Source organism: Choloepus didactylus, chromosome 27, assembly GCF_015220235.1.
Source record: "Choloepus didactylus isolate mChoDid1 chromosome 27, mChoDid1.pri, whole genome shotgun sequence".
Classification (NCBI taxonomy): Eukaryota; Metazoa; Chordata; class Mammalia; order Pilosa; family Megalonychidae; genus Choloepus; species Choloepus didactylus.
This window is the reverse complement of record NC_051333.1, coordinates 13,989,668-14,012,358: the sequence shown is the minus strand read 5'-3', so window position 1 is coordinate 14,012,358 and position 22,691 is coordinate 13,989,668. Positions and strand designations below refer to the sequence as shown.

The following is a 22,691-nucleotide window of genomic DNA, read 5'->3' as shown; positions in this document are numbered from 1 at the left end:
GTGGGAGTACATGTTTTTAAAAAAACAAAGACGAGAACAGTCCGCCCACCTCATTCTGCCCACCAGTCCCTGGCCCCTGGCCAAGGAGGACAGGGGCTCATGCAGCTGGGGTTTGAGGCCCTCCTCCCTCCCATCAGGGTGCAGGGGAGGCTGAGTAGGGGGCAGGCACCCAAGGCCCACGGGCTCAGCAGTGGAGCTGGGGGTCCTGCAGGTGCTTCCAGATGCGGATGTTGGCCTGGGGGCTGAGGGGACGCACCAGCAGCAGGTCACGCAGAGCGCAGGGGTCAGTGGTGCGGTCGGCCGGCCAGGCTGTGAGGAAGCCAGGGTGGGCGCGGGGCACCAGGCCCAGGGCTCGGAAGCAAAGGCCAGTGTAGACGTCATCAAAGGGGAAGGGGGCCACACGGGCCGCGGCTTGCAGCAACCAGGGCGCCAGGCGCCCAGCGATGACGTAGCCGCCCCCGCTGGCATAGGCAGGGTAGCCGCCTTCAAAGAAGGACCCAGGCACGTAGAAGAGGCCTCCGGGCTTCCGGAGGGGCTTGGCCTGTGTGAAGACCTCACCTAGGTAGAGGCCGTGGGCCCAGGTGGGCGGCAGGGTCTGCAGGTGGCCCAGCAGGGCAGGGGTGTGCACGAAGGCATCGTCCTGAGCTTGCAGGACGAAGCTCACTCCGGGGCAGTGGCGGCCCAGCCAGGCCAGCAGCAGCAGGTCCTTGAGTGTCCGGTTGAAGGGGACATCGAGGAAGTCCCAGAGCAGCAGGTCGTTGTAGCGACGGCTCTCCCAGGCCACCAGGGAGCCCAGATCGGGTCCCCCATTCCCCACCGGGGACCCCAGCAGAAAGAGCAGCCGGACCCTGGGAGCCGGGCTGCCCCACGTCTCCCTTACAGCCTGTCGTTCTGCAAAATGCCCTGGTTCTGACTTGACTGCCAGCAGCAGGTAGGGGACATCGGTGTCTGAGCACCCGGCCACTTGGCTGGCACCACCTCCAGGCAGCCATGCTGGGAAGCTCCGGCAGGCTGCCGACAGCAAGAAGCGGCGGAGGTCCTCAGGGTAGGAGGCAAAGTCAGGGATCTCGGCGGCGGCCGCTGTCCCCCAGGCCCAGCAGGTGCCCGCCTTGGCGCTCTCCCCACTGGGCAGGGTTCCCAGTCGCCACTGCTGCTGATTCCAGTAAGCTGAGGGTGGTGGGCCGGTCTGGCCCAGGCGGGCCGAGAGGTTGGCAGGTAGGGTGGGCTCACGACTGGCCGGTGTGGGGCCTGGCAGGGTGCCCCGGGGTCCCAGGTAGGCCTTGCTGAGCCGGGGCTCCGACGTCCAGTCGATGTACACTTTGAGGCCCAGGAGCGTGAGCAGCGCTGACAGGCAGAGAAGGCACTTGGGGCAGCGCATGACCCGGCCCGGGCGGGAGCGGCTGTGGGCACTGTAAGGGAGCCAGAGGCCCGAGGATGTGGGGTGGGCCTTAGACAGGCGGGCGGCTTCTCCATGCCCCACTGCCCCCACCAAGCCCTCCCGCAACAAGCCCTCCACCCCCACCTGGATTCCTAGAACTAGGAACCCCCCATTCTTATCTTATCCGAGCTACCTGCTGTGTGGACTGTCAGGAGCCTAATTCCTTCCACCTTCTTAGAAACCCAGGTGGTCTGGGAACACCACCCCCCCCACTCCCCTCCATTCCTGCCCCGCCCCATCCATCCCATCCGCTGGGAGGCAGGATCACCTGATTCCTTGCCCGTTGGGGTTAGCTCCCTCCACCTTTGTGGGAAGCTGCCTCCCTCCCCCAGCCATCCCGACCCCAGGAACGTGGATCTGGGGTCTCGTGCCCTGTGTGTTACCTCTGGATCTGGCTCCCACCGGCTCCGGCGCCAGGGCCTCTGCTCACAGCCTGCCTCCCTCCCGGCCCGGGCCGCCGTCTGCCCGCCCAGCCCAGCCAGTCCGGAGGGGCGGGGAGGGGAGGGAGCGCAGGGCGGGAGGGCCCCAGGGGCCGGGCGGGGCCGGGGAGGGCGGGGGCAGACCTGGAGACGGGCCTCTGGCGAGTCCAGGCTGGTTGGGGTTTTGTGTGTTTTTTTTTTCTAGGAGTCAGTCGGGGAAGGTGCAGGGGTGGCCAAATGGGGGGAACCCTGCGACGGAGGGTGGGGGGCGGTGGGGCGGAGAGCTGGGCCTGGGTCGGGCCTGTGTCGGGTCAGAGTGACCCAGGAAGGGGCAGAGTCCCAAAGAGGCCCAGACGGGGAGGCCGGGGGCTGGCGGCGGTGGAAGTGCCGAGTGGGAAGGGCTCGGCCCCGCCTGGGATCCGGATGCCTGTCCTTGCAGCCCGGGGTCGGGGTGGGGGTGGGGGGAGACTGAGAGACGGATAGATAGCCAGGGAGGCCTGAGGGGCAGGCAGGGAGGAGAGAGAGAAGAGGGTCGGGGGGCAGAAAGGCGAGCGCTACCAGAAGAGAGAGAGGACGGGGAAGGTGGAGACAGAGGTGAGGAGGAGGGAAACTGAGACTGCGACAGAGGGATAAAGGGGGGCCGAGAAGCCCCTGCCGGGGAAGAGTCGAATAGAGGGAAATCTAGAGAGGCAGGTGGTAAGAGATGGGACGCGGGCGGAGAGGAGCAGAGCAGACCCAGGGAGGATCAGAGAGGGGAGACTGAGGAGGAGGAGTGGGCAAGAGGGACGAACAGTGGGAGGGCCATGGCGGGGGACGGGGCAGGGGCCCAGGAGCCCCCAGCGCCCAGCCGACCCCTGCACCTCCTCCATCCCCGTCAGTGCCTGGGCCACCGCCTGCCCGGGAGTGGGAGCGGGAATCCCTGCTGGCCCCACCCCACTTCCCGCCCAGTAGCCAGCCCTGCCCTGGGGCCCTGGCCCTTCCCACAGCTGCACCGTGACTCCAGGAACACTCACTTCCGGCCCCCCTGGGACCATGGATGGTGTCTGCCTGTGTTTACATCCCTGCCTTCCAGAGGCCTCCGCTGTTGGGGCTGCATTAGCCATCTGGGGAGACCGGCAAGGGGGGCCTCCTCGTCCCAGACCTGGGATGGGTCGAGAGGCCCCCAACTAAGCCTGGGCAGACCCCTGCACCCCACCCTTGGTCGGGGAGGGGACTGGCCACATAGAGTTCTCAGGAACCCTATCTGCCTGCAGTTTATTATCTGTGCAGTGCCAAGTTCCTTCTCTCATCTTTGAATAATGGAGCTTGTGGGAGCAGCTGGAGCAGTAGTGGGGAGGAAGTGGTGATTATTAATGGAGTAGAAATCTAGAGTGGGAAATGACAACCAGGGGTTGGGGCACCTCTGGAGTGGGTCCCCAAGCCCACCTCACCCCAGGGCTGGGAGGTGCACTTAGGGCCACAGCCTGTCTCCAGGCTGATGTAGCTTCTCCCTGGGGGTCTGAGGTTCTCAACCCTGAAGGGCAGCTCTGTCCCTCCTGGGGGTTCTGGAAATCTCTGAGGGTGAAGCTTTGGTTGCTGTGTGCATCAGTCTGGGCCCAATCAGGAGAGAGAAGCCACAAAGCAGTTTGAACAGGGAAAGTGTAATGTAGAGAATGCTTAACTATAACACGGGATTGGAACCATAAGGGACGGGCTAGGGAGAGATGCCTTCTTGTGGGACATAGTTAGGGGGTGGCAGTGCAGGTCCAATAGGGTAAGTCCAGCCCAGTATTCCTGTCTCCCTGACCCTTGGGCTTCCCTTCCTCTTCCACACTCTGCCAGGGTGGCTCGGGCATTTGGACTCACTAACCATAGGCCACTGTTGACCCCAAGTCCCAGCCAACCAACCACGTGAGCCGTTAGAGCCACTCCCAGCTGCACAGGCTAACTCACCAAGTCCAGTCTCCAGTAAAAGTGCACAAACCGATGGATTTGGCCCCATCTATTATTATATCCCACCCTCACTGGTCCAGCACCCTCAGATCCACTCTTGCACACGCTCCCCAGGTTTCTCACCATATATATTTGCAAATTCCTTTGGTACAGAAATGATTTCTTCCTGGGTCATAGTGCATACCTGTCTCTGGAACTTGCTGAGCTTAGATGCTACTTATTTATGGGTCTGGTGGCAGCAGGAGTGGCTGGGGTGAGTCTTGAGAAGGTGCGTCCACCCCCTTCCTGCCGTGTGCCCCAGGTGAGGCCATCAGGGGATCTGAAGCACAGGCCGAGGCTCACGACTCCGGCTCCGAGACTGTCAGTTCCCTCTGGGTCCAAGCAGGTGACCCCAGTCCAAAGTTCAGGATCCCATTCTTTACCAACCAGGGCCCTAACTTTCACAAGAGACACTTGCCAAGATTGTGAATAAAATTCTAATTCAGCAATCTGCAAAATTAAATTTTGGGTTGGGTTTTCAATAAAATCAGCCCTGTGGCTACAGAAAAATCACTTCTTTTGGGCCGTCATGGAAATTCTCTGGTTCTCAGACCACGACCTGAGCCGAGAGGTAATGGACCCATGCTCATCAGTTTCCGTTTGTAAGCACTTGGACAAGTCCCTCCCACCCCCGGCCCAAGAACGGCCTCACTGCCGGACAGCGGGCGCAGCAGCCACTCCAGTTGGCGCCAGGGCAGGCCTGGTTAGCTGTGACGCGCACCTGCTCGGATTTCCAGCACCACCTTATTTCCCACTGGCAAGGCCAAAGGCACGACTAAGCCAATCCCCAACTCCCATCTTTGTGAGTCTATCTCCTGGGACGTGCCAGGTTCCAGTCCTGTATCAGGCTGGATCCAATCAGGAGAGAGAAACCACAACATACTGTGAACAGGGAAAGTTTAATACGAGGCACCTCGGCGCCGGCTCTGCTCTAGGAAACCTCCTGGGGGAGGCGCCAGGGAAGCTGCCGTCCAGCAGGCACCACCCGGGCACTGGGGAGGTGAAGCAGCTCCTGCTGCACCGGAATCAGCACCGAAGTAAATCCTTCCTGTCATGTCTCTCGAGCGCCTTCTACTGACAGAACTTAACAACATGCCAGTTGGCAAAGGAAAAATATATCAAGGGCCTAGATCCACTTTCACAGAGCAGGCAGGAAAGTTGAACTTGGAGCTGAGAGTCAATAAATCACCAGCACACTCCGGGGCTGGGGCTGCCACTGGCATTTGGTGAGTGCAGGCCAGGCACGCAGCCCATCCTGCAGTAAGCCGGACAGCCCCGCCCAGGGAAGCTCCGCCCGGCAAGATGCCAGCAGCACCCCGGTATCAGCTGGGGTCCCTGCAGGAAACAGCAGCACACTGGAATGAGGGCAAGGAGAAGGTGCAGGCAGGTGTGGGGAAACCACCAGGAAGAGCACAGCAGGGAGGGCTACATACAGCCGGGAGCTTCATCTCCTGCAAGCCCAAAGAGGGAAGGGGAGTTGACTGGAACTGGAAGGAGAGGTGTACGGAGACGGCTGCCTGCTAGCGGCTGTGACCCTCAGCCAAGGCTGCAGTCAGTCATGGCCCCCAGAGGCAGAGAGTAAACACCTCAGCCTCTTGCCCCTGCCAATCCCACCTCCCATCCCACCCCCAATGAATGAACCCAGCAGGAAACCTGGAAGCCCCAGAGGGTAGAACTGTGGAGGTTGCTGGAGGCTAGGCAGGGAAGGGGCTGGCTGTGTCCCGGGGCTGCTCCTCGGGCCCCACTTTCAGGCCCTGGGCCCAGTTGGCCCCCAGAACCTCACAGTTGGGCAGCATCTCCTCCACCAAGATCCGAGTGAGGCCTGGGTTCGCCACGGCAGGGAGGTCTGAGATATCCAGCCTGCGGAGGTTCCTGGAAGGAGGGAAGAAGCAGGGGGCCAGTGGAAGGACCACACTGGGTGCGGGTGTTTGGGGGTGCTAGCATACTGGTCCCCACTTCAACCCTGGGAGCCTAGAATTTAAAGATATCATTTTAACTGTCCAGAAAATGGCAGCACTGCCCAAAGTACGTGAAATCCATGGTATTAATGACAAGTATACCTCTCTGGCTCCTGTGATTCTGCAACAATGGAAACATCATGGGTTTTTCATTAAGTGAAAAAAACTAGGAGCCCTTTCAAGTCTCCTGAAGATCCACTGCAACTGCTCGTTGGTGCCCACCCACCAGGAACACCCTGGGCTTGGGGCAGAGGCAGGGTGGGGAGCCATCTAACAATGCCCCCTCCCCACTGCTTCCCCTGCTTCTGTTGGGTGGGAGATGTCCAGGCCCGGGGCCCGGCCCGAGCAGGCTGGAAGGACGGGGCTCTCACTGGAGGTGGTGGAGGCAGGCGAGGCCCCGTTCAGAGATGCGGGGACAGCCAGCCAGCGACAGCTCCTGCAGCGAGCCGGCCAGAGCGTGGAGGCGGCTGAGACACCAGTCATCCACGTGGGGGCAGCGCTGCAGCCACAGGGACTGGAGCTCCTTCAGGGGCACTGCAGGGGGAGAGGGGTGGGGTGGCACCCAGGGCCCTTCTGGAGCCCACCACTGATGGGGCACACAGAGGCCGTGCCCAGGCCCTCCCGCAGCCCCTGCTCACACAGGTTGTCCAGGCCAGTGTAGTTGATGGCACAGCCGCTGGCATCCATGGCTTCCACTGGCACTGCCTGGAGCTTCAGGAACTCAAGAGAGAAACGGCCACGCCCGTCGGGCCTGATCCACTCCTTGCCCTGAAACCTAGAGAAGGCAGAGAGTTAGGGCCGCACAGCTCCCCAGGCCAACCCCCAAGAAGTCTCCCCGCCCCCACATAATAAAATCGTGTGGCATTTGGGGGCACTTGCTATAGATCAGGCCCTGTGCTAAGGGCTTGCTGGATCCCTGTGACAACCCCGTAAAGTTGGAATGTTTCACAAGTATGACATACCCAGACAGAGCCTGAGGGTCAGAGAGATTATTGATCAAATATGAGAGGAAAGCACTACAGTGTAAGAACCCCCACAGACAGGTAAAAATTCAGAGATGTTTTTAGACCATTTCCGAAGGAGTTACTGAAGACATGGTGAAGCCTGATGAAAATTTTTATTGGAACAAAGATCGGGGATCAATGAAAAATACATGAACTGTTTGCTTTTCAAAAACAAACGGAACTAAAAGAAGGAAGAAGAAAGAGGAGGAAGGAAGAGAGGATGAGGAAAGAGAAAAACGAACATTTATTGGGCACACACACTCTGCCAAGCCTTGTTACAAGTGCTTAGAATGCAAAATCTCATTTAATATTCACCACAAACCTTGTAGGGCAGATTTGATTACCATCCCACTTATGTTGACAAAACTGGGGCTCAGGAACGCACACGTCCGGCCACACAGTACGTGGCAGACACCAGGCATTCAGAGGCCTGACTGCAGAGCCCGGGTCTCAGAGGGACACTTACCCGCCTCCCCACCCGCCCCCACCTCTGCTGTCATACTTGACCGCGCCTCCCTGCTTCAGGATGAAAAAGGCACCTGCAACGTATGGGCCATATCGCTTCTCCACATTGGTGAAGGATCTGCCAAGAAAATAATGGCTGAGGGTAAGGAACACCACACCCCTCACCACACCCAAGGATACTGAGAGGGTCAGAGTTCAGCAGGATAGGCTGAGTTAAGCTAGAAATATTTATTGTCTGTTAACACTGGGCACTGGGAGCACAGCAGTGACTGAGACAGATGACACTGTGGAACTGGTATTTCTCAGAGGGGCGATGGATAACAAACCAGGAAATAACAGCCAATTGCAGACAGTGTCAATTCCGTGGTGAAGATAAAACGGAATGAGTGGGAGTGGCTTGGTGGGCATGAGGGATGGGGGAGGCTAATTCCCATTGGGTGTTAAGATATGCTCCCCGGAGGTGCATCTGAGCAAAGATCTGAATGGTGAGAAGGAACGCAGAGGTCAGGGCGAGAGCCTGCCGGGCAAAGGGAGCAGCTGGGGCACAGGCTTGGCCTGGCATGTTCCGCTAGCAACAAGGACTCCCTGCTGGCAGGGAAAGGAGGAATCTCACAGGAAGTCGCAAAGGTCTTGGGCCTTGGAGTTCAGTAGGACTTTAGGCAGAGTGGTAATGTTCTTTATTTTCTTAAGAGTCCTTTGGTTGCTTTGTAGATTATAATAGTTTATAGGGAGTAAAAGGAGGTCAGTTAGTTTATTGCAGTACTCCAGCCATGGAATGAAAGATTTGGCCCAGGCTACAGTGAGGGTGGTGAGAAGTGGAAAAATGTGGGATATTGGTGGACTGGTGGGGAAGGGGGTTGGGAGTGGGCAGAGAAGCAAAGAAAGGGATCAGGAACGATGCCTTAGAATTTGGCCTCAACTAGTGAGCTGTGGTGCCATTTCTTAAGATAGGGAAGGCTTGGAGGTGAGCAGATTCTAGGGGGAAATCAAGGGTTTGGAGTTAGCCATGTTAGGTTTGAGATGCCAGTTAGACCTCCAGGTGGACTGGGGGGCAGCCTGCTGCCTACATGACCTGGAGTCTTTGGGAAGATTGTGGGCTAGAGACGCAGGGTGAGAGTCCTCGAGGCTGGTGTGGGCAGCCCCCGGGCTCCCTGAGGCCAGGACAGGTTGTGGCCTCTGACTAGCGCAGCCCAAGAGCTGGGTCTTTCAGGCCAGGAGTTCTCACCGATTGTGCTGATGCACCTTCAACACCTGCTTGTGCAGCAAGTACTCCCTCAGAGCCTCCACGTCATGGAAGTAGTCAGCCAGGAACTGGAGCAACGTCCTCCCCTTCCTCTCACTGCTCTCTGGGGATGCCAGCCCACTCAGGCCACGGATGCCCCTGGTACTCTGGTTCCATACTGGGGCCACCAGGCAGAGGGCCTGGGGAGGGGAGAGAAGAGGAGGGGCTGAGCCTGGAGCCTCCTGGAAGAGAGCTGGGTCCCCTTATCCTTGCTCCATGAACCCCTCGAGGCTCCCTGACTCTTCAAATTCTCCTTCCAGAACTTCCAAATTCTGCTTTTGGGGCTGCAAAAATTTCCCCACCTTCTCAAGTTCTTTCCCTTAATCAGCCCAATATTCTTTCCTTGATTTAGCTAAATTTTATTTTTCCAAATTCTCCCTCTAATTTTCCGCACACGCTTCATTTCCCCTCAAAGCCTCTATTATCTGACCTCTTAATTTTCTCCAAACTCTCCCCTTAATTTTCCCCAGGGCCTTTCCTTGGACCTCTCAAATCCACCTTAGTTCCTCCCCTCCGCTCCTCCACCATCCCTTTGGTGCCCCATCAAAATTCCCAATTCTCCCATGAATTCTCCCTGATCTATCATTTAGTCTCCTAGAAATCAAATCCTAGATTTTCGGCCGATCCCTTCTAAACCCTCTCCGCCTCCAGGTCCCACCCTCGCCTGCCCATTGGCTCCCCAGGCGCGCGCGCAGTCCTTTCCTCTCCTCTGGCCTGGCGCGCCACTTCCTCCGCCCGCTCAACCCCGAGAGCTCCGCCGCCACCTGCGAGCCGGCCCGCCCCTTCCCCACCCTCTCCGTCGCCGCAGGCCTGCGCTCCCAGTGCGAGGCTTAGCGGGACGGCTCCCGCTGCCCTCGGCTCCTTGTTCCCCTGCGCGCTGACGGGCCTTGAAAGCGGAAGTCGCCGAGCGGGCTTCTATGTCGGCGGCGCTGGGCGCTCCGGTCACCTACCGCCCTGGGCGCCGCCATCTTGTTGGGGTTACGTAACCGGAAGGGGCTGGTCTTACTTTCTTATCCCGCCCTCCTGGTTCGGACCTAGGCTTCTCTCCGATGGCCCCGCCCCTCCGCTTTCTCGCTTCTTAAAAGCCTGCCTGCCTCTCTCTGAGCCAACTCACTGCCTTCTTCCCTATGTGGGACCCGACTCGCAGGGGTGTAAATCTCCCTGGCAACGCAGAGTGTGACTCCTGGGGATGAATCTGGACTTGGCATCGTGAGATTGAGAACATCTTCTTGACCAAAAGGGGGATGTGAAATTAAACGGAATAAAGCTTCACTGGCTGAGAGATTTCAAATGGAGTCGAGAGGTCACTCTGGTGGACATTCTTATGCACTATATAGACAACGCCTCTTAGGTTTTAATGTATTGGAATAGCTAGAAGTAAATACCTGAAACTACCAAAAGCCAACCCAGTAGCCTGGACTCTTGAAGACGATGGTATAACAATGTAGCTTACCAGGGGTGACAGTGTGATTGTGAAAACCTTGTGGATCACACTCCCTTTATCTAGTGTATGGATGGATGAGTTGAAAAATGGGGACAAAAACTAAATGAAAAATAGGGTGAGATGGGGGGATGATTTGGGTGTTCTTTTTTACTTTTATTTTTTATTCTTATTCTGATGTAAGGAAAATGTTCAGAAATAGATTGTGGTGGTGAAAGAAAAAGAAAAAAGCCTGCCTGGTTGCTTCCACCGAGCACCACCTCCACAATCCTGAAAACGGAGCTGCAGCCTCTCTCTCTCTGGGAGATGTGGGCACACCTTCCTGTACTGAAGCTCATTCCCTCCCTCTGCAGCCACAGCCCCCCTGAGCTCTCTTATTCCTCTAGCTCTCACCCTCTCCCTCCTTGAAATAGGAAAGGATGTGGTTGGAAAACTGACCGTTGTCATTTCTTCATTCAGGGTCCGGGAAGGGAAAAGTTGAGTGAGGGGCGAGGTTAAACTTGAGGGTAAGAGGCTGAGATGAAGTCTCAAGACTACTGTGAAGTGTTAGACTTCCTTTTGGAGTTCAAGGCTAGATCTCAGCTTGAAGGGTCGGTGTGAGTTCTTGTGGGTAGAGTTATTCATTCTCTCCACAAATATTTAGGGAGCAGCTACCATGTGCAGGCACCGTTCCGGATAGATGAGAAACAAAAAATTAACCTGATCGTTTTGTATAGTGTTTGGTAAGAAGCAAATAAAGACAGGCAATATAATAAGGAGTGACCAGGGCCTGCAGCCTCTGGGAAGGGCCTGTCTGAAGAGGAGCTATTTAAGTGGATGTGTTTGATAAGAAGGAAACAGCCATTCAAAGACCTGGGGGAAGAGGGGTCCGGGCAGAGGCAACATCAAGTGCAAAGGACCTGAGGTGGGAAGCAGCTGTGGATGGTCAAATAACAGAAAGGAGACAGGGACGGCAGGTGCAGAGGGAGGGAGTTGGACTAGGTCGAACAGGTGGACGGGACTGACCGTGTAAGACCTTGTAGGGTTTTATTCCACTCACAATGGAAAGCAGCAGAGGGTCAGGATGTTTGTAAAGATCACTTGCTGCCAGGTGGAGATAGAGCACAGGGCGGACCTAGGGGGTGGCGGTAGATGGCAGTGAGGAGCTCTTGCAGGAGTCCAAGTGAACGCGAAGGAGCACAGGGCCAGGGCTGGGGCAGTGGAGCTGGTAAGTAGTGCTTGGCATCTGGCTCTGTTTTGAAGGTTGGGTCAACAGCTCATGAAACTAAAAGGCTAGTGGTCCCACCGATGGAGATGGGGAAATGGGAAGCAGCAGGTGTCGGGGGAGGGGGTGATAGTTGAATAATGACCTTCCAAGATTTCCACATCCTAAGCCCACAGAACCTGCAAATATGTTACCTTATTTGGCAAAAGGATTTTTGCCAACATGATTAAATTAAGGATGTTGAGATGGGGGATTATCACAGATTACTCAGACATGCCCAGTGAAATCACAAGCATCTTTATAAGAGGGAGGTAAGAAAGTCGAAAGCAGAAAAAGGAGGTGGGATGACAGGAGTTGAAGTTGGAGTGATGCACTTTGTTACAGCAACCCTAGGACACTAAGATGGACGGAGGCCTCCCAGATACACAGGTAGAAATACTGAGTCGGGGTCTAGAGCTCTGGAGGGAGCTCACTCTGGAGTGAGAGCCTTGGAGCCACTGACATATAGAAGGAATTTCAAAATTCTGGTCCTGAAAGAGGGACTCTAGCAGAGGGAGGCTCCCAGGGCTCCCCAGCTTTTTCCGCAGCAGTGCCTGTGTCCGTAGGACAGGCTGGGGTCAACAGAGGAGGCTGCTGGGCCCTGACACCCAGGCCCTCAGGCTGCAGGCCCATTCTCCTGGTGCCATCCCTGGCTTCTCAGGAACACCGGGAGCTCTGCGATGGCTGGAGCGGAGAAGATGGGTGAGGACTGAGCCATGGATAAATCGAGGTTGTTAAGGATTGAATCCTGTCTCCCACAAAGACTTGTTCAATCCTCACCCCCGTTCCAGTGGATGTGACCTCATTTTGTAAACAGGATCTTTGAAGATCCTATTAAGGTGAGGTCAGATTGAATCGAGTGGGCCTTAACCCAGTCCAGCCGGGGCCTTTACAAGCAAGGCAGTTTGGACAGAAAGACGGGACAGACGGGGAGAGAGGCGGCCACATGACGGAGGCAGAGGATTGCCAGCAAGCCACCCCCAGGTCGCCACGGGCCTCAGAGAACGCACAGTCCTGCCGACGCCTTCATTCTGGACGTCTGGACTCCCAAACTGTGAGACAATAAATTCCTGTTGCTGGAGCCCCCCTGTCTGGTCCCTTGTCACAGCAGCCCTGGCAGGCGGAGACGAAGGTGGCAGGGGAGGTGGGAGGGCCCAGGAGAGAGCCCGCGGGGTGAAGCCGGGCACCCACAGACGCCGAGTCCCCGTGATGGGTCAGGATGGGCGGGGGCTGGGAAGAGGCGGGGAGGGGGTGAAGTTTGACCTCGGTGCAGGGGGCCGTGGTTGGACCCTCGTGAGCAGATTCGAGGCTGAGCTTCAGAAGGAAAAGAGGACACGAGGCTACCTGTTTCTGCCCGGAGAATGGACTTTGGGATGCCCCTGCCAGCCCCCTCGGCCCCACCCAGCTGCCCTTTACTCTGCCACCGCCGGCTCCCCAGGGGCCCGGGTCAGCCTGGGCCGTGCCACTTCCTGCGCCCGGCAGCCACGGCCCGGAGACCATGGAGGCCTGGAGGCAGCTGGGGCAGGCCGGCCTGCTGCCCCCGAGGCTGGGCCCACCCCCCCGGGCCCTGCGGGGAGTCCCCCCCACCGGGAGGCCTGGCCAGGCCCTGGCGTCCCCAGGGACAGACACCAGAGGTGCCGGGGAGTGTCTGCTGTGGATCTGGGGGGAGCTGGTGAGTGAGGGGTTTGGAGGATGAGAGATGGAGAGAGAGGAGAATAGAGAGGGGCAGTGAAAGAGAGGGAAAGTCAGAAGGTGAGAGACAGGGATGGAAAGAAAGAAAGATGGACAGAGACAGAGAAAGACCCGAAGAGTGAGGGATAGGGAGAGAGAGACTCAGACAGAGGGACCGAGGAGGAGGGACGGGGCGGGCAGCAGAGATTCCGAGCAGGAACAGGGACTTGGAAAGACTGAACCTGAAAGAGAAAGGTGGGGACAGCCAAAGGTAGGGACAGAGAAATGGGGACCCAGAAATAGACACAGAGCCAGGCATATGGAGTCAGTGAGCCAGAGACAGATAATGAGAGGGGGAGTTGTAAGAGAAACAGAGAGACTCAGAGACAGAGGTGGGGACCGCAGGGGACAATGACACGGAGGAGCAAAGACAGATGGACACCATGGGAAGCAGGCGGGCAGATCCAGGTCCGAGGTCCAGAGACATGGTGAGATCCAGCCTGGGGCGGCTCCCTGTGCCGGGGATCTCCTGACCCCGCTTTGCCCTGCAGGGGAATCTCCGACGCCTGGATGTCCAGCTGCTGGGCCAGCTGTGCGGCCTGGGGCTGGAGATGGGGGCGCTGCGGGAGGAGCTGGCCGCCCTCCTGGAGGAGGAGGAGAGCAGCGAGGAAGAGGAGGGCGGAGAGCCCCGGGGGAGGCGGGAGGGAGGAGACCTGCGGGCCTCCTGCCCAGCCCCACTCCCACGGCTCCCCGACTTTGAGATGACCATCTGAGGCCCTGCAAGAATGAGATGCAAATTTATGCAAAGAAGAGGAGAGATTTGCAGGTCACATGTCGCATCAGATTTGGAATCCACGTGTGTTCCTGGATAAGGGGCTTTCTCTGAAGGTGTCCGGGATGGCCCGGGAGCCACGGGCAAGGTTGCCGATGACACGTGTGTTTCCCTGGCACCCTGGATGTCCCTTGGCTTGTAGCTGCCTGCCTTCAGTCTCCACCTCCGCTGTCATCTCGGCCTCTCCCTGGCGTCTCCGTGTCCAAATCGCCGTCTCCTTTCTCTTATAAGAACACCAGTCGTTGGATTTAGGGCCCACCCGAATCCCATATGACCGCATTTTAACTTGATTACATCTGTAAAGACCCCATTTCCACATAAGGTCGCATTCAGAGTTACCGGGGGTCAGGACTTCAGCATAGCCTTTTGGGGATACATTTCAACCCTCAACACAGCCCCAGTGTCCATCAACAAAATATCATCTATCCACTGAATGGAATATTATTCAGCTGTAAAAAGGAATGAAGTCCTGCTACCTGCCCCAACATGGGCAAACCTCAAAAATGCTATGCTAGGGGAAATAGGCCAGAAACAGAAGGACACGTGTAGACTGATTCCATTTGTATGCAATATCCAAGTAGAGAGACTCCTAAAGACGGAAAGCAGATTGCTGCTGACAGGGCCTGCGGGGAGGGGAGAACGGGGAGTACAGGGTCTCCTTTGCAGGTGATAAAAATGTTTTGGCACCAGATAGGGGTGTCGGTTGCACAATACTTGGAATAAACTAAATGTGTATAATGCCACTTTAAAATGATTACTTTTATGTTATATGAATTTTACCTTGATTAAAAAAACTATAAATTACAAAAAGAAAAGAAAAACAAGCTTCCTCCTTTTGTCCGTTGGAACCCCTGGCCTGGGAGTGGTGGGTGCAGCGTGGGGTGGGGGCCGAGGCTCCTTCCCCAGCCCGTCCTCCTCTGACAGCTGATCCAGGTGTGCAGCTGCTGGGAGCTCCGTGGGGGGTGCTGAGGTCAGACCCCAGCACCCAGGAAGGGGGAAGGATGCCCTAGAGGGTGTGCACGAGAACGGCTCGTCCTCCCTGGCTCGGCGCTCTGGACGGAGGCTGCGGGAGTCTGGGGATCTCTTGGGAGCCACTTCGAGCACGATTTCTGGGTGGTGCTTCACAAGTGCCGAGGTTCTGTGTCTCCTGGGGAGAAAGAGACCAAGGCAGGTGCTGAGGGGAGGGTGCTTACCATTCCAGAGCTGCATATGTGTGTGCGTGTGTGTGTGTGTGGGGGGGTGCCTGGTCCCTCAAATCTACCACCACCTTAGCCTGAGAAAATATTAAATACCTCTGGCTAGGCTGTGTCAGATGTTTGGGGTTATTTAGGTTCATGGCCAGAGTCTGGGGGCCTAGGTCCCCCCAGATCAGAGGATAGAGGGCTGGGCAGGCAGGTGCCCAGAGGTCAGAGGTCAGTGGGCTGGCACTTTGGTGCCCACAGGTCAGAGATCAGGGGCTGGGCACCTGAGTCTCTGGGGGGTCAGAAGTCAGGGAACTGGATGACCTGGTCTCTGTGGCTCCATGATTTAGCCAAATGGCCACCACTGGCTTCTCCACCGGTAAATAGGGATGATGACGGCAGAGTGAAGATCCAGAGAGAACCTGTTGGAAGCTCTTGGCCCAGGCCTGACAGGGAGGCAGGAGGGAAGGTGGCCTGGGAGGCTGGAACTGACCCGGGGCCTCTGCCCAGGGCTACATTTCTCGTTTATTCCACAAATGTCTGCTGAGTGTTCGCTCTGAGCTAGGGCTGGTCAAACACTGGGGATACCGGGAAACCCCAAGGAGACAAGCCAAAAAGACAGGAGTGGTAGTAGCTCTTACCAGCAGGTACCCCCTTCTCCCCGACCCTGCCCCTTCCCCGCCACCCCCTCTGCCTGGCCTGGGTTTGATAATCAGCCTCAGTGCATTGGGCCCTAGGGAGGGTTGAGTTAAGTGGGGCTTAAGAGTGAGGCTTCCCCAGGAGCAGCCTGTGGAGATGGGGCTCAAACCCTGTTTGGGGCCACGCGCCTCTCCGCCCTCCCCTGCCCTCCCCAAGTCACCGAGCCTGACGGCCAGCCCCGCCCTCGGCACCGACTCACTCCTTCTCTGGTGCCCCTTGCCGGGCGCCCCTCAATCTGAGAGTCCCCTCAGCTCCCCCTCCTCTGCCCCTCAGCACCCCCCCCAGCCTCTCCTTTCCTTGCCCCTCCGGCGTCCCCTAGAGCCGCGGGGTCTGAGGCGGTGGGCGCTCACTGCACGTGGCCGCTGAGCCCCTGAAGTGTGGCCGCCCGATGGCGACGTGTTGAAATGAGACACACACACCGAATTCAAGCACTTAGTATGGGAAAAAGAATGTGAGATATCTCATTAAAATTGTTTTTGTTGATTTCATGTTCGATTATAATATTTTGGACACATTGAGTTCAATAAAATATACTATGGAAATTTTCACCTGTTTCAGAAACTTTGTATATCACATATGTGGGGCGCAGGTGTTTCTGCGGGGCGCACAGCTGTGGGGGGAGCCCCCCGTCCGCCAGGGGACGCCCACCCGGCTGCTGCATCCCCGCGGCGGCGGAGGAACTGGACGCCCCAGGGACGGGGCAGCGCTTGGGGTCCTTTGAGGAGTCGGGGTCTTCTAGAGAACATCGGGACTTGCCGTTCCCACCCGGGAGCTACATCCGGGGAGACTCCACGTTCTGGGGAGCAAGTGTCTTGGGCTGCGTGGTGGCCCCTGAAGATGGCCCCGTCCTAGTCCGGGGCATCTGTGAACGTCCATCACCTTATAGGACAAAAGGCCATACATGCTACTTTACATGGTGGGAGAGCAGGTCAGGCTGGTGTCTTAAACTTCATTCAAAGTTTGACATGTGGCAATTAAATTTTTTAAAAATTAGTTACCCCGTTTTTTTTTTTAACTCATTTCGGACAAGTGTTTTCATTACTAGCCTGGAGAGGCAAGGATGTTTGCCCCAAGAATTTTAGAAGAGCAATAAAAGGCCCTCTCACCTCTTCCCTTCCTGAGCTGTTCAGTTCTAGAGGCTTTGGTGGGGCAGGGGTGTGGGGCCCAGAGGGGAGGGTGGGAGCCCGCGTGTGGGTGGGTGAGGAAGGCGTCTGTGTGGTGGGCAGTGGGCAGTGGCTTGCACAATGGACCTCGAGAGGTGTCCGGGGCCTAACCCACAGAGCCCGTGACTATGGAGAGACTGCGTGTACAGACGATGACCAGGAAAGCCCGGCCTTCTACCCGCAAGGACGGTCCAGGAAGCTGGCCACTGTCTACAGCAAACATCCAGGAGGTCAAACAGCCAACTCTGAGACAACCAACCACAAAGAGCCAGGACTTGATCGATAACTGACAGCTTCCCTAATTTTTGCCCCCACTTCCAGCTTAGGACCAGTTGTGGAAATCCCAGTGGGTTCCCCTTACCCTAATGGATCACCCAGGGTGCCGCTGTTCTAGAGACCCCACCTCCAGCCTCACGCCTGCCCTTTTGCCATGATAAAGCTTTCCCATTCCTCTGCCTTGCCTTTGAGTCTTTGCAAAACGTGTCACGGGGGCCGATGCCCTTGCTCCAGCAAGCTCTGAATAAATAGCCTGTGTTCTCATTTGGCTGGTCTTGATTTATTTCCACCTTGTGGTCTTATTTAGAAAAAGGAGCTTGCTGCTATAATTATGGTAAGTCTCTCAAGATGAGATAAATCTGGATAAACTCAGAGGCCATAAATCCAACGACGACTGTCCTTATAAGACATGGGGGGAGAAGATGCCCAGAGGAGATGCCACGTGAAGAACAGGCAGAGTGGGAGTGATGCAGCCACAAACCAAGGAAAGCGAGGAGCTCCCAGAAGCCGAAGAGTCAGGCAGGAATCTCCTCCAGAGCTGCGGGGGCACATGCCCCTGTAGACACATTGATTTCGGACTTCTGCCTCCAGAACTGTGAGAGGATAAACTTCTGTTATTTTAAGACATCCTGGTTGTGGTGGTTTGTTTGGGCAGCCTTAGGAAACTAATTCAGGGGAGGAGGGCAGGAGTGGGGCAGGCTCCCCCATGGACAGGCTGCTGGCCTGGGATATCAGGGTCCCAGCAGGGTGACGAGGACATTCTCCCATGTGGAGTGAGAGCCAGGCAGGGAGACTTGCGGTGGGACTTGGTATAACTGCCTGATTACAGTTAAAACTGGGTGGTGGAGCCCCAAGAGATGCCCCTTGGGTCCCCTGGGTGCCAAGCAGATTCTAGCAGCTGCCATCATACAACAGCATTCCTGCCTCCAACTGAGCACAGAGTCTGTTTCTCCTGGTGCTCATCCCTCCCTTTGCCTGCTAGTCTCTGGCAGAAGGGGCTCAAAGAGACCCGGCAGCAGTCATAGGTTAAAGTTCAACAGAGATCTCGCTGTGTCCCTTGGTGAAATCATTTTCTCTCTGGGACCTGGGCCCTCTAAACTTACAGACCTAAAAGTTGCAGGGATGAGAAGCACAAATGTTCCAAGTGGGTTACCAGGAGGAAAGGTGAGTGGGGACGTTCCTTCTTGCATCCCCTGGCTCTCGGACCCATGTGTCCTCCCTTTGGAGGACACAGCGCCAATAATTGCAGTGGTGGGTTGGATTGTGTATCCCAGCAAACACATGCTCTTCATCTCAATCTGTTTCCCTCTGCATATGAACCAGAGCAGTCGAGTGGCTGCCTGGGGAAGGGACTGCTGGCTGCAGGACATACGGTGCAGTGCCTGGAACCATGAGGAAACTGTTTGCTAAGAGGAGAGGCGTTTGTATCCTTGTCAGTGGGGGAATCCCAGGGCCACATGTGATAGCTGGGAAGTTGGAAAGATGCTTAATATGATTCTTCATCTGGAAAATGCTTAGTGTAGCCTTTGATAGCTAGAAAGTGTTTATTATAATCTCTTTACCCCAGCAGCTTTGACTCAAAGCTCTTGATGGAAAGCTTGCCGTTGATCTAATCTCAAAAGTTTACTCTCTGTTCCTAGTTACATTCAGCAGACCCTTTCTCAGTTTTACTTGCAGAAATGAGATAACATCCTAAAGCAGGATGGGACCGTGCCAGAAACACCATGTGGACTAATAAATCAGCACCTTCCTGACTTGAAGATCTGGGATGTCTGGATAGTCAGCAAAGAGAGGAGGATCCACAAGATAACAGGACATGCTGACCAAACAGGAATGAAGCAAACCACCATTACTCAAGAGTCCTGTGACTATTAATCCGTTTTTTTTTCTTTCTTTCTTATTTTCTGTTTTCCACCAGACCCTTGCCATTTCTTGGTCTCCTTGGGCTATAAAAGCCCGAGTCCCCTTTCTCACCTTCACACTGGTCGTGGAAAGATTTCCTCCAGTTCCTTACATGTGCACCTACAATAAAACTCACCTTCTCACCAAAGAGACTCATTTCTCTGTTTAGCGCCAGACAGGGTAGGCGCAACTATGGAAAGCCATTGATTTTATAGTATCATATGTACATGCCCAAGAGACAAGGGCTGAAAGGTTCAGGGAGGCCCCTATGCTTTGGCCTGGGGCTGTTCTCTAAACTCATTGTATGGATAAACTTGCAAGGAGCACACTGGCATAACACAATCTGCAAAGACTGGGAAAGGAGTTTTCTTTTTTTTCCTTCTTCTTGTTTTTTTGTTAGGTCCTGCCAATCAAGGAAAACTGTCATAACACAGGCTGCATACAAACTTAAGGAACAGATACCTCAAGGTCTAAATTCCAGTGATAGTATGTTAAAATATGAAAACGTCCAGGTTTCAACAAAACTTATAAAGAAACAAGAAGTGATGACCCAGGCAAAGGAGAGAATTAGAGCAGGAGAAGCCATCAGTGAGGAAGACTAGACCTGGGAAACACCTGACAAAGGCTTTTTAAAAATGGTCCTAAATATGCTCAAAGAACGAAAGGAAAATATGGGCAAAGAACTGAAGGAAATCAGGAAAACAGTAATGAATATAAAGAGAACATCAATAGAGAGATGGAAATTTGAAAAGGAATCAAACAGAGCTGAAGAACAGTTACAGAAATTAAAAATTCTGTAAAGGATTCAACAGCAGATTGGAGTTGGCAGGAGAAAGAATCAGTGCATGTGAAGCTAAGCCAATTGAAATCATCCAGTCTGAGGGGCAGGATGAAGAAGGAATGAAGGAAAGTGAACAGAGCCTGAGCTACCTTTGGGATGCAATCAAGCATTCCAATATATACATAACAGGAATCCCAGAAGGAGAAGAGAGAAAGAATGAGCACAGGCAATACTAAATAAATAAAGCTGAAAACTGCCCAAGTATTAAAAAAGACATGAATATACACACCCAAGATGCTCAACAAATTCCACACAGGATAGACCCAAATAGACCCACACCTACGTGTTATAATCCAAATCACAAATGCCAAAGATAAAGAGAGAAGTCTGAAAGCCGCGAGACAGAAGCAATATGTCACAGACAAGATGAAGTGCTGATTTCTCATCGGGAACCGTGGAAGAGAGACGGCAGTAGGAGGACATATTTAAAGAGCTGACAGTAAAAAAGGGCCAAGCAAGAATTCTTTATCTGGCAAAATTCAGAAATGAGGGAGAGGTTAAGACAGTCTCAGATAAACAAAAGCTGAGGGACCTTGTCACCTCAGGTTGAGAGAAGGACACTCTCTCATATGAAGAAATAAAGTTGTCCAGTAAAGATAATAACATGAGTAAATATAAATACATACTATTGCATTTTTGATTTGAAACTCCACTTTCTACTTTGTGTAGGATCTAAGGGACAAAAGCATAAAATGTAATGAGAGGAGAGGATTGTGGGAAGATGGCGGAGTAGGAGGCTCCGGGAATCAGTCCCTCCACCCAGACAACAGTGGCCTGGCAGGATCTGTCTGAATCAACTATGGTGAAACTCCAGAGCTAGTGGAACACCGTGCAGCATCCAAGGAGGAGTGGGAGGAAGAGGCTGGTAAACTGGCCCTGGTCCAGAGGGAGCAGAGAGGCCCCTGTGGAGATCTGAGACTGAGCCCAGGTACTTGGCGCAGGACACCATCTGACGGGGTAACCTCTCCCCACTCCCACCCCTCGCCTGACCCAGGAAAGAGCCTCGCAAGTGCCCAGATAAACAACTTCCTGTCCAGAATGGGGTCTCCAGGTCTGCCTGTGTGAGAACTTCCTTCTCAGGTTGGGCTGAGAGTCTGGGTTCTCAGCCTGAGGAGGGGAGGGGGCTCCCGCAACAGAGACCCTCTGAGATGGGGGAGATCTCCAGAGACAGGTTTGAAGTGGGGGAGCTCGGGTTGGATGGTGTTTAGGGCACGACTGCCTTCACATGCGGAGATTCTGGGATGAGGGGACCTCCTTCCTCTGTAGGGAAAGCCCCTGGGGAGAGAAGTCCAAACCGTGAGGGGTTGGGGGTGCCCATCCTGAATGGAGGGAGGTAGACAGGACGGGACCAGAGTGCAGGGCTCAGAGGAGGGGTGGGGGTGGTGGGGTGGGGGGTGCATATGGGGTGGGAACTTCCGCACAGTCCACAGGAGGGAAGGTGGGGGGAGAGGAAGAAGAGAAACCTCTCCCGGGGTGGGGGGGGGGAGGGTCCCCTGGGTGGGGAAGAGAGCAAACCCGGGCAAGTCCCTGGCTGGGGGCTTCTCCTCTCGCCTCTCTGGGCTCTGGCTCCTCAGCCTTCCCAGGCAAGTGCTGGACTAGTGACCGGCGGGCAAAACAAAGGAAACCAGGTGAAGAGGGGAAAAGTCAAGAGAGGAGAGGCACCGAGGCGGCCTTTTGCTCCCCGCCAGCCGAGCTGCCGGGATAGGCGGGGTCCTGCCAGAACCTGCCGGCACCTTGTCAGAGGGCAGAGGGACGCAGGAACAGTGTGCTCTAGGCTCCCAGTGGTTACAAGACCTTCAGTGTGGACCAAGGTGTGCATGTGGTTTGAATGAGCAAATTTTGATCCTAGCCGGTTTCATATCAAACCAACAGTTGGGGGAGGGAAAATGCACTAAGGAGGGGACGAATGTACTGTTTATACAGTACGGATGTACCTTTATCACCGGTAGGGCACGCTTCTGTGTGTGAGGAAATCAGATGGTGCTCAGATAGCTCTGAGGCCTGGAGCGTTTGTCCCGGACCTCCAGTCTCTGGGGCCCACCCTAGTGACAGAATTTTAAATGTAATTCCGAAACTATGAGCAAGCCATGTCCTTATTTTTTTTTAATTAAAAAAAAATTTTGGTACTAAAGCCTTTACTCTAATAAACCAAATATATTTACAATTTATACAAATGCTTAACCTTCAACAACAACAACAAAAAAACAAAGAGCAAAACAAAACATTTCACAAGATGCAAAACCAGGAAACAAATTCATGGGAGACACCACTGCTCTACAAAGGACGGAAGGTGAGGTGAACTGCAAGGAAGAGCAACGTCCTCACGCCCAGGCAAGGTGCGACTGATCGGCAGGAGGTCACACGGAGAAAAATGACAGGTGCTGACGTGGGCCTGCCACTTCCGGTCCTCAATCCCACAGCCCTTGGGCCCTCTGTCCACTGCACCTCGGTCCTCCATTTGGTCTAGGCAGATGGGTGACCACCTGTCTGTAAGGGACTCGGCACCTCCTCTTTGTAGACTCAACATCGTTTTGTGTTTTTTAAAATAATTCTCTTGCATGGTCATAATGCTAAAATCAAATTTTCTATAACAAAACGTAATAGAGTCATGGGTACAAAGTGCCAAGGAGGCAATGCGTTCCAGTTTGCTAATGCTGCCCTTTTGCATAACACCAGAAATGGACTAGCTTTTATAAAGGGGGTTTATTTGGTTACAAAGTTACAGTCTTAGGCCATAAAGTGTCCAAGGTAAAGCATCAACATAGGGTACCTCCACTGGAGAAAGGCCTCTGGCATCAGGAAAACCTCTGCTAGCTGGGAAGGCACGTGGCTGGCGTCTGCTTGCTCCCAGGTTGTGTTTCAAAATGGCGTCCTCCAAAATGTCACTCTTGGGGCATTTTGGCCT

The 22,691-nt window shown here is 55.1% G+C and overlaps 3 protein-coding genes across 5 annotated transcripts; 1 reads left to right on the top strand and 2 right to left on the bottom strand.

Moving 5' to 3' along the window:
* Nucleotide 1: 1 nt before the first annotated feature.
* On the bottom strand, nt 2-2,022 carry B3GNT8 (UDP-GlcNAc:betaGal beta-1,3-N-acetylglucosaminyltransferase 8). Its single transcript, XM_037818790.1, has 2 exons — nt 1,822-2,022; nt 2-1,409 (listed from the first exon to the last, which is right to left on the bottom strand). Exon 2 carries the CDS (start codon nt 1,376-1,378, stop codon nt 185-187), a length of 1,194 nt encoding a protein of 397 aa, XP_037674718.1. The 5' UTR covers nt 1,379-1,409; nt 1,822-2,022; the 3' UTR covers nt 2-184.
* Nucleotides 2,023-4,708: 2,686 nt separating this feature from the next.
* DMAC2 (distal membrane arm assembly complex 2) lies at nt 4,709-9,532 on the bottom strand. Of its 3 annotated transcripts, XM_037818793.1 has the most exons (7): nt 9,036-9,147; nt 8,481-8,677; nt 7,293-7,373; nt 6,425-6,561; nt 6,158-6,320; nt 5,482-5,700; nt 4,709-5,279 (listed from the first exon to the last, which is right to left on the bottom strand). In XM_037818793.1, exons 1-6 carry the CDS (start codon nt 9,063-9,065, stop codon nt 5,523-5,525), a joined length of 786 nt encoding a protein of 261 aa, XP_037674721.1. In that variant the 5' UTR covers nt 9,066-9,147; the 3' UTR covers nt 4,709-5,279; nt 5,482-5,522. The 3 variants fall into 3 exon arrangements, with proteins under 3 accessions (XP_037674721.1, XP_037674722.1, XP_037674719.1); XM_037818794.1 differs by lacking the exon at nt 9,036-9,147 and adding an exon at nt 9,488-9,532 and having other exon boundaries at nt 4,709-5,700; XM_037818791.1 differs by having other exon boundaries at nt 4,709-5,700; nt 9,036-9,145.
* A 2,977-nt stretch (nt 9,533-12,509) lies between these two features.
* Nucleotides 12,510-14,503, top strand: ERICH4 (glutamate rich 4). Its single transcript, XM_037820047.1, has 2 exons — nt 12,510-12,893; nt 13,444-14,503. The coding sequence occupies exons 1-2, from the start codon at nt 12,720-12,722 to the stop codon at nt 13,663-13,665; spliced, it is 396 nt and encodes a 131-aa protein (XP_037675975.1). The 5' UTR covers nt 12,510-12,719; the 3' UTR covers nt 13,666-14,503.
* Nucleotides 14,504-22,691: the final 8,188 nt, after the last annotated feature.

Bases quoted from the DNA above. Each gene is read 5' to 3' on its own strand.
- DMAC2 (XM_037818793.1), bottom strand. From the start codon at position 9,065: ATGGTGGAGGAGCGGAGGGGAGGAACTAAG. The intron at 6,562-7,292 runs GTATGACAGCAG...TGCCTTCTCTAG, and splicing joins AAGCAGGGAGGCGCGGTCAA to GTTTCAGGGCAAGGAGTGGA. The intron at 6,321-6,424 runs GTGAGCAGGGGC...CTCCCCCTGCAG, and splicing joins CACTGGCCTGGACAACCTGT to TGCCCCTGAAGGAGCTCCAG.
- B3GNT8 (XM_037818790.1), bottom strand. From the start codon at position 1,378: ATGCGCTGCCCCAAGTGCCTTCTCTGCCTGTCAGCGCTGCTCACGCTC.
- ERICH4 (XM_037820047.1), top strand. From the start codon at position 12,720: ATGGAGGCCTGGAGGCAGCTGGGGCAGGCCGGCCTGCTGCCCCCGAGG. The intron at 12,894-13,443 runs GTGAGTGAGGGG...TTTGCCCTGCAG, and splicing joins TGTGGATCTGGGGGGAGCTG to GGGAATCTCCGACGCCTGGA.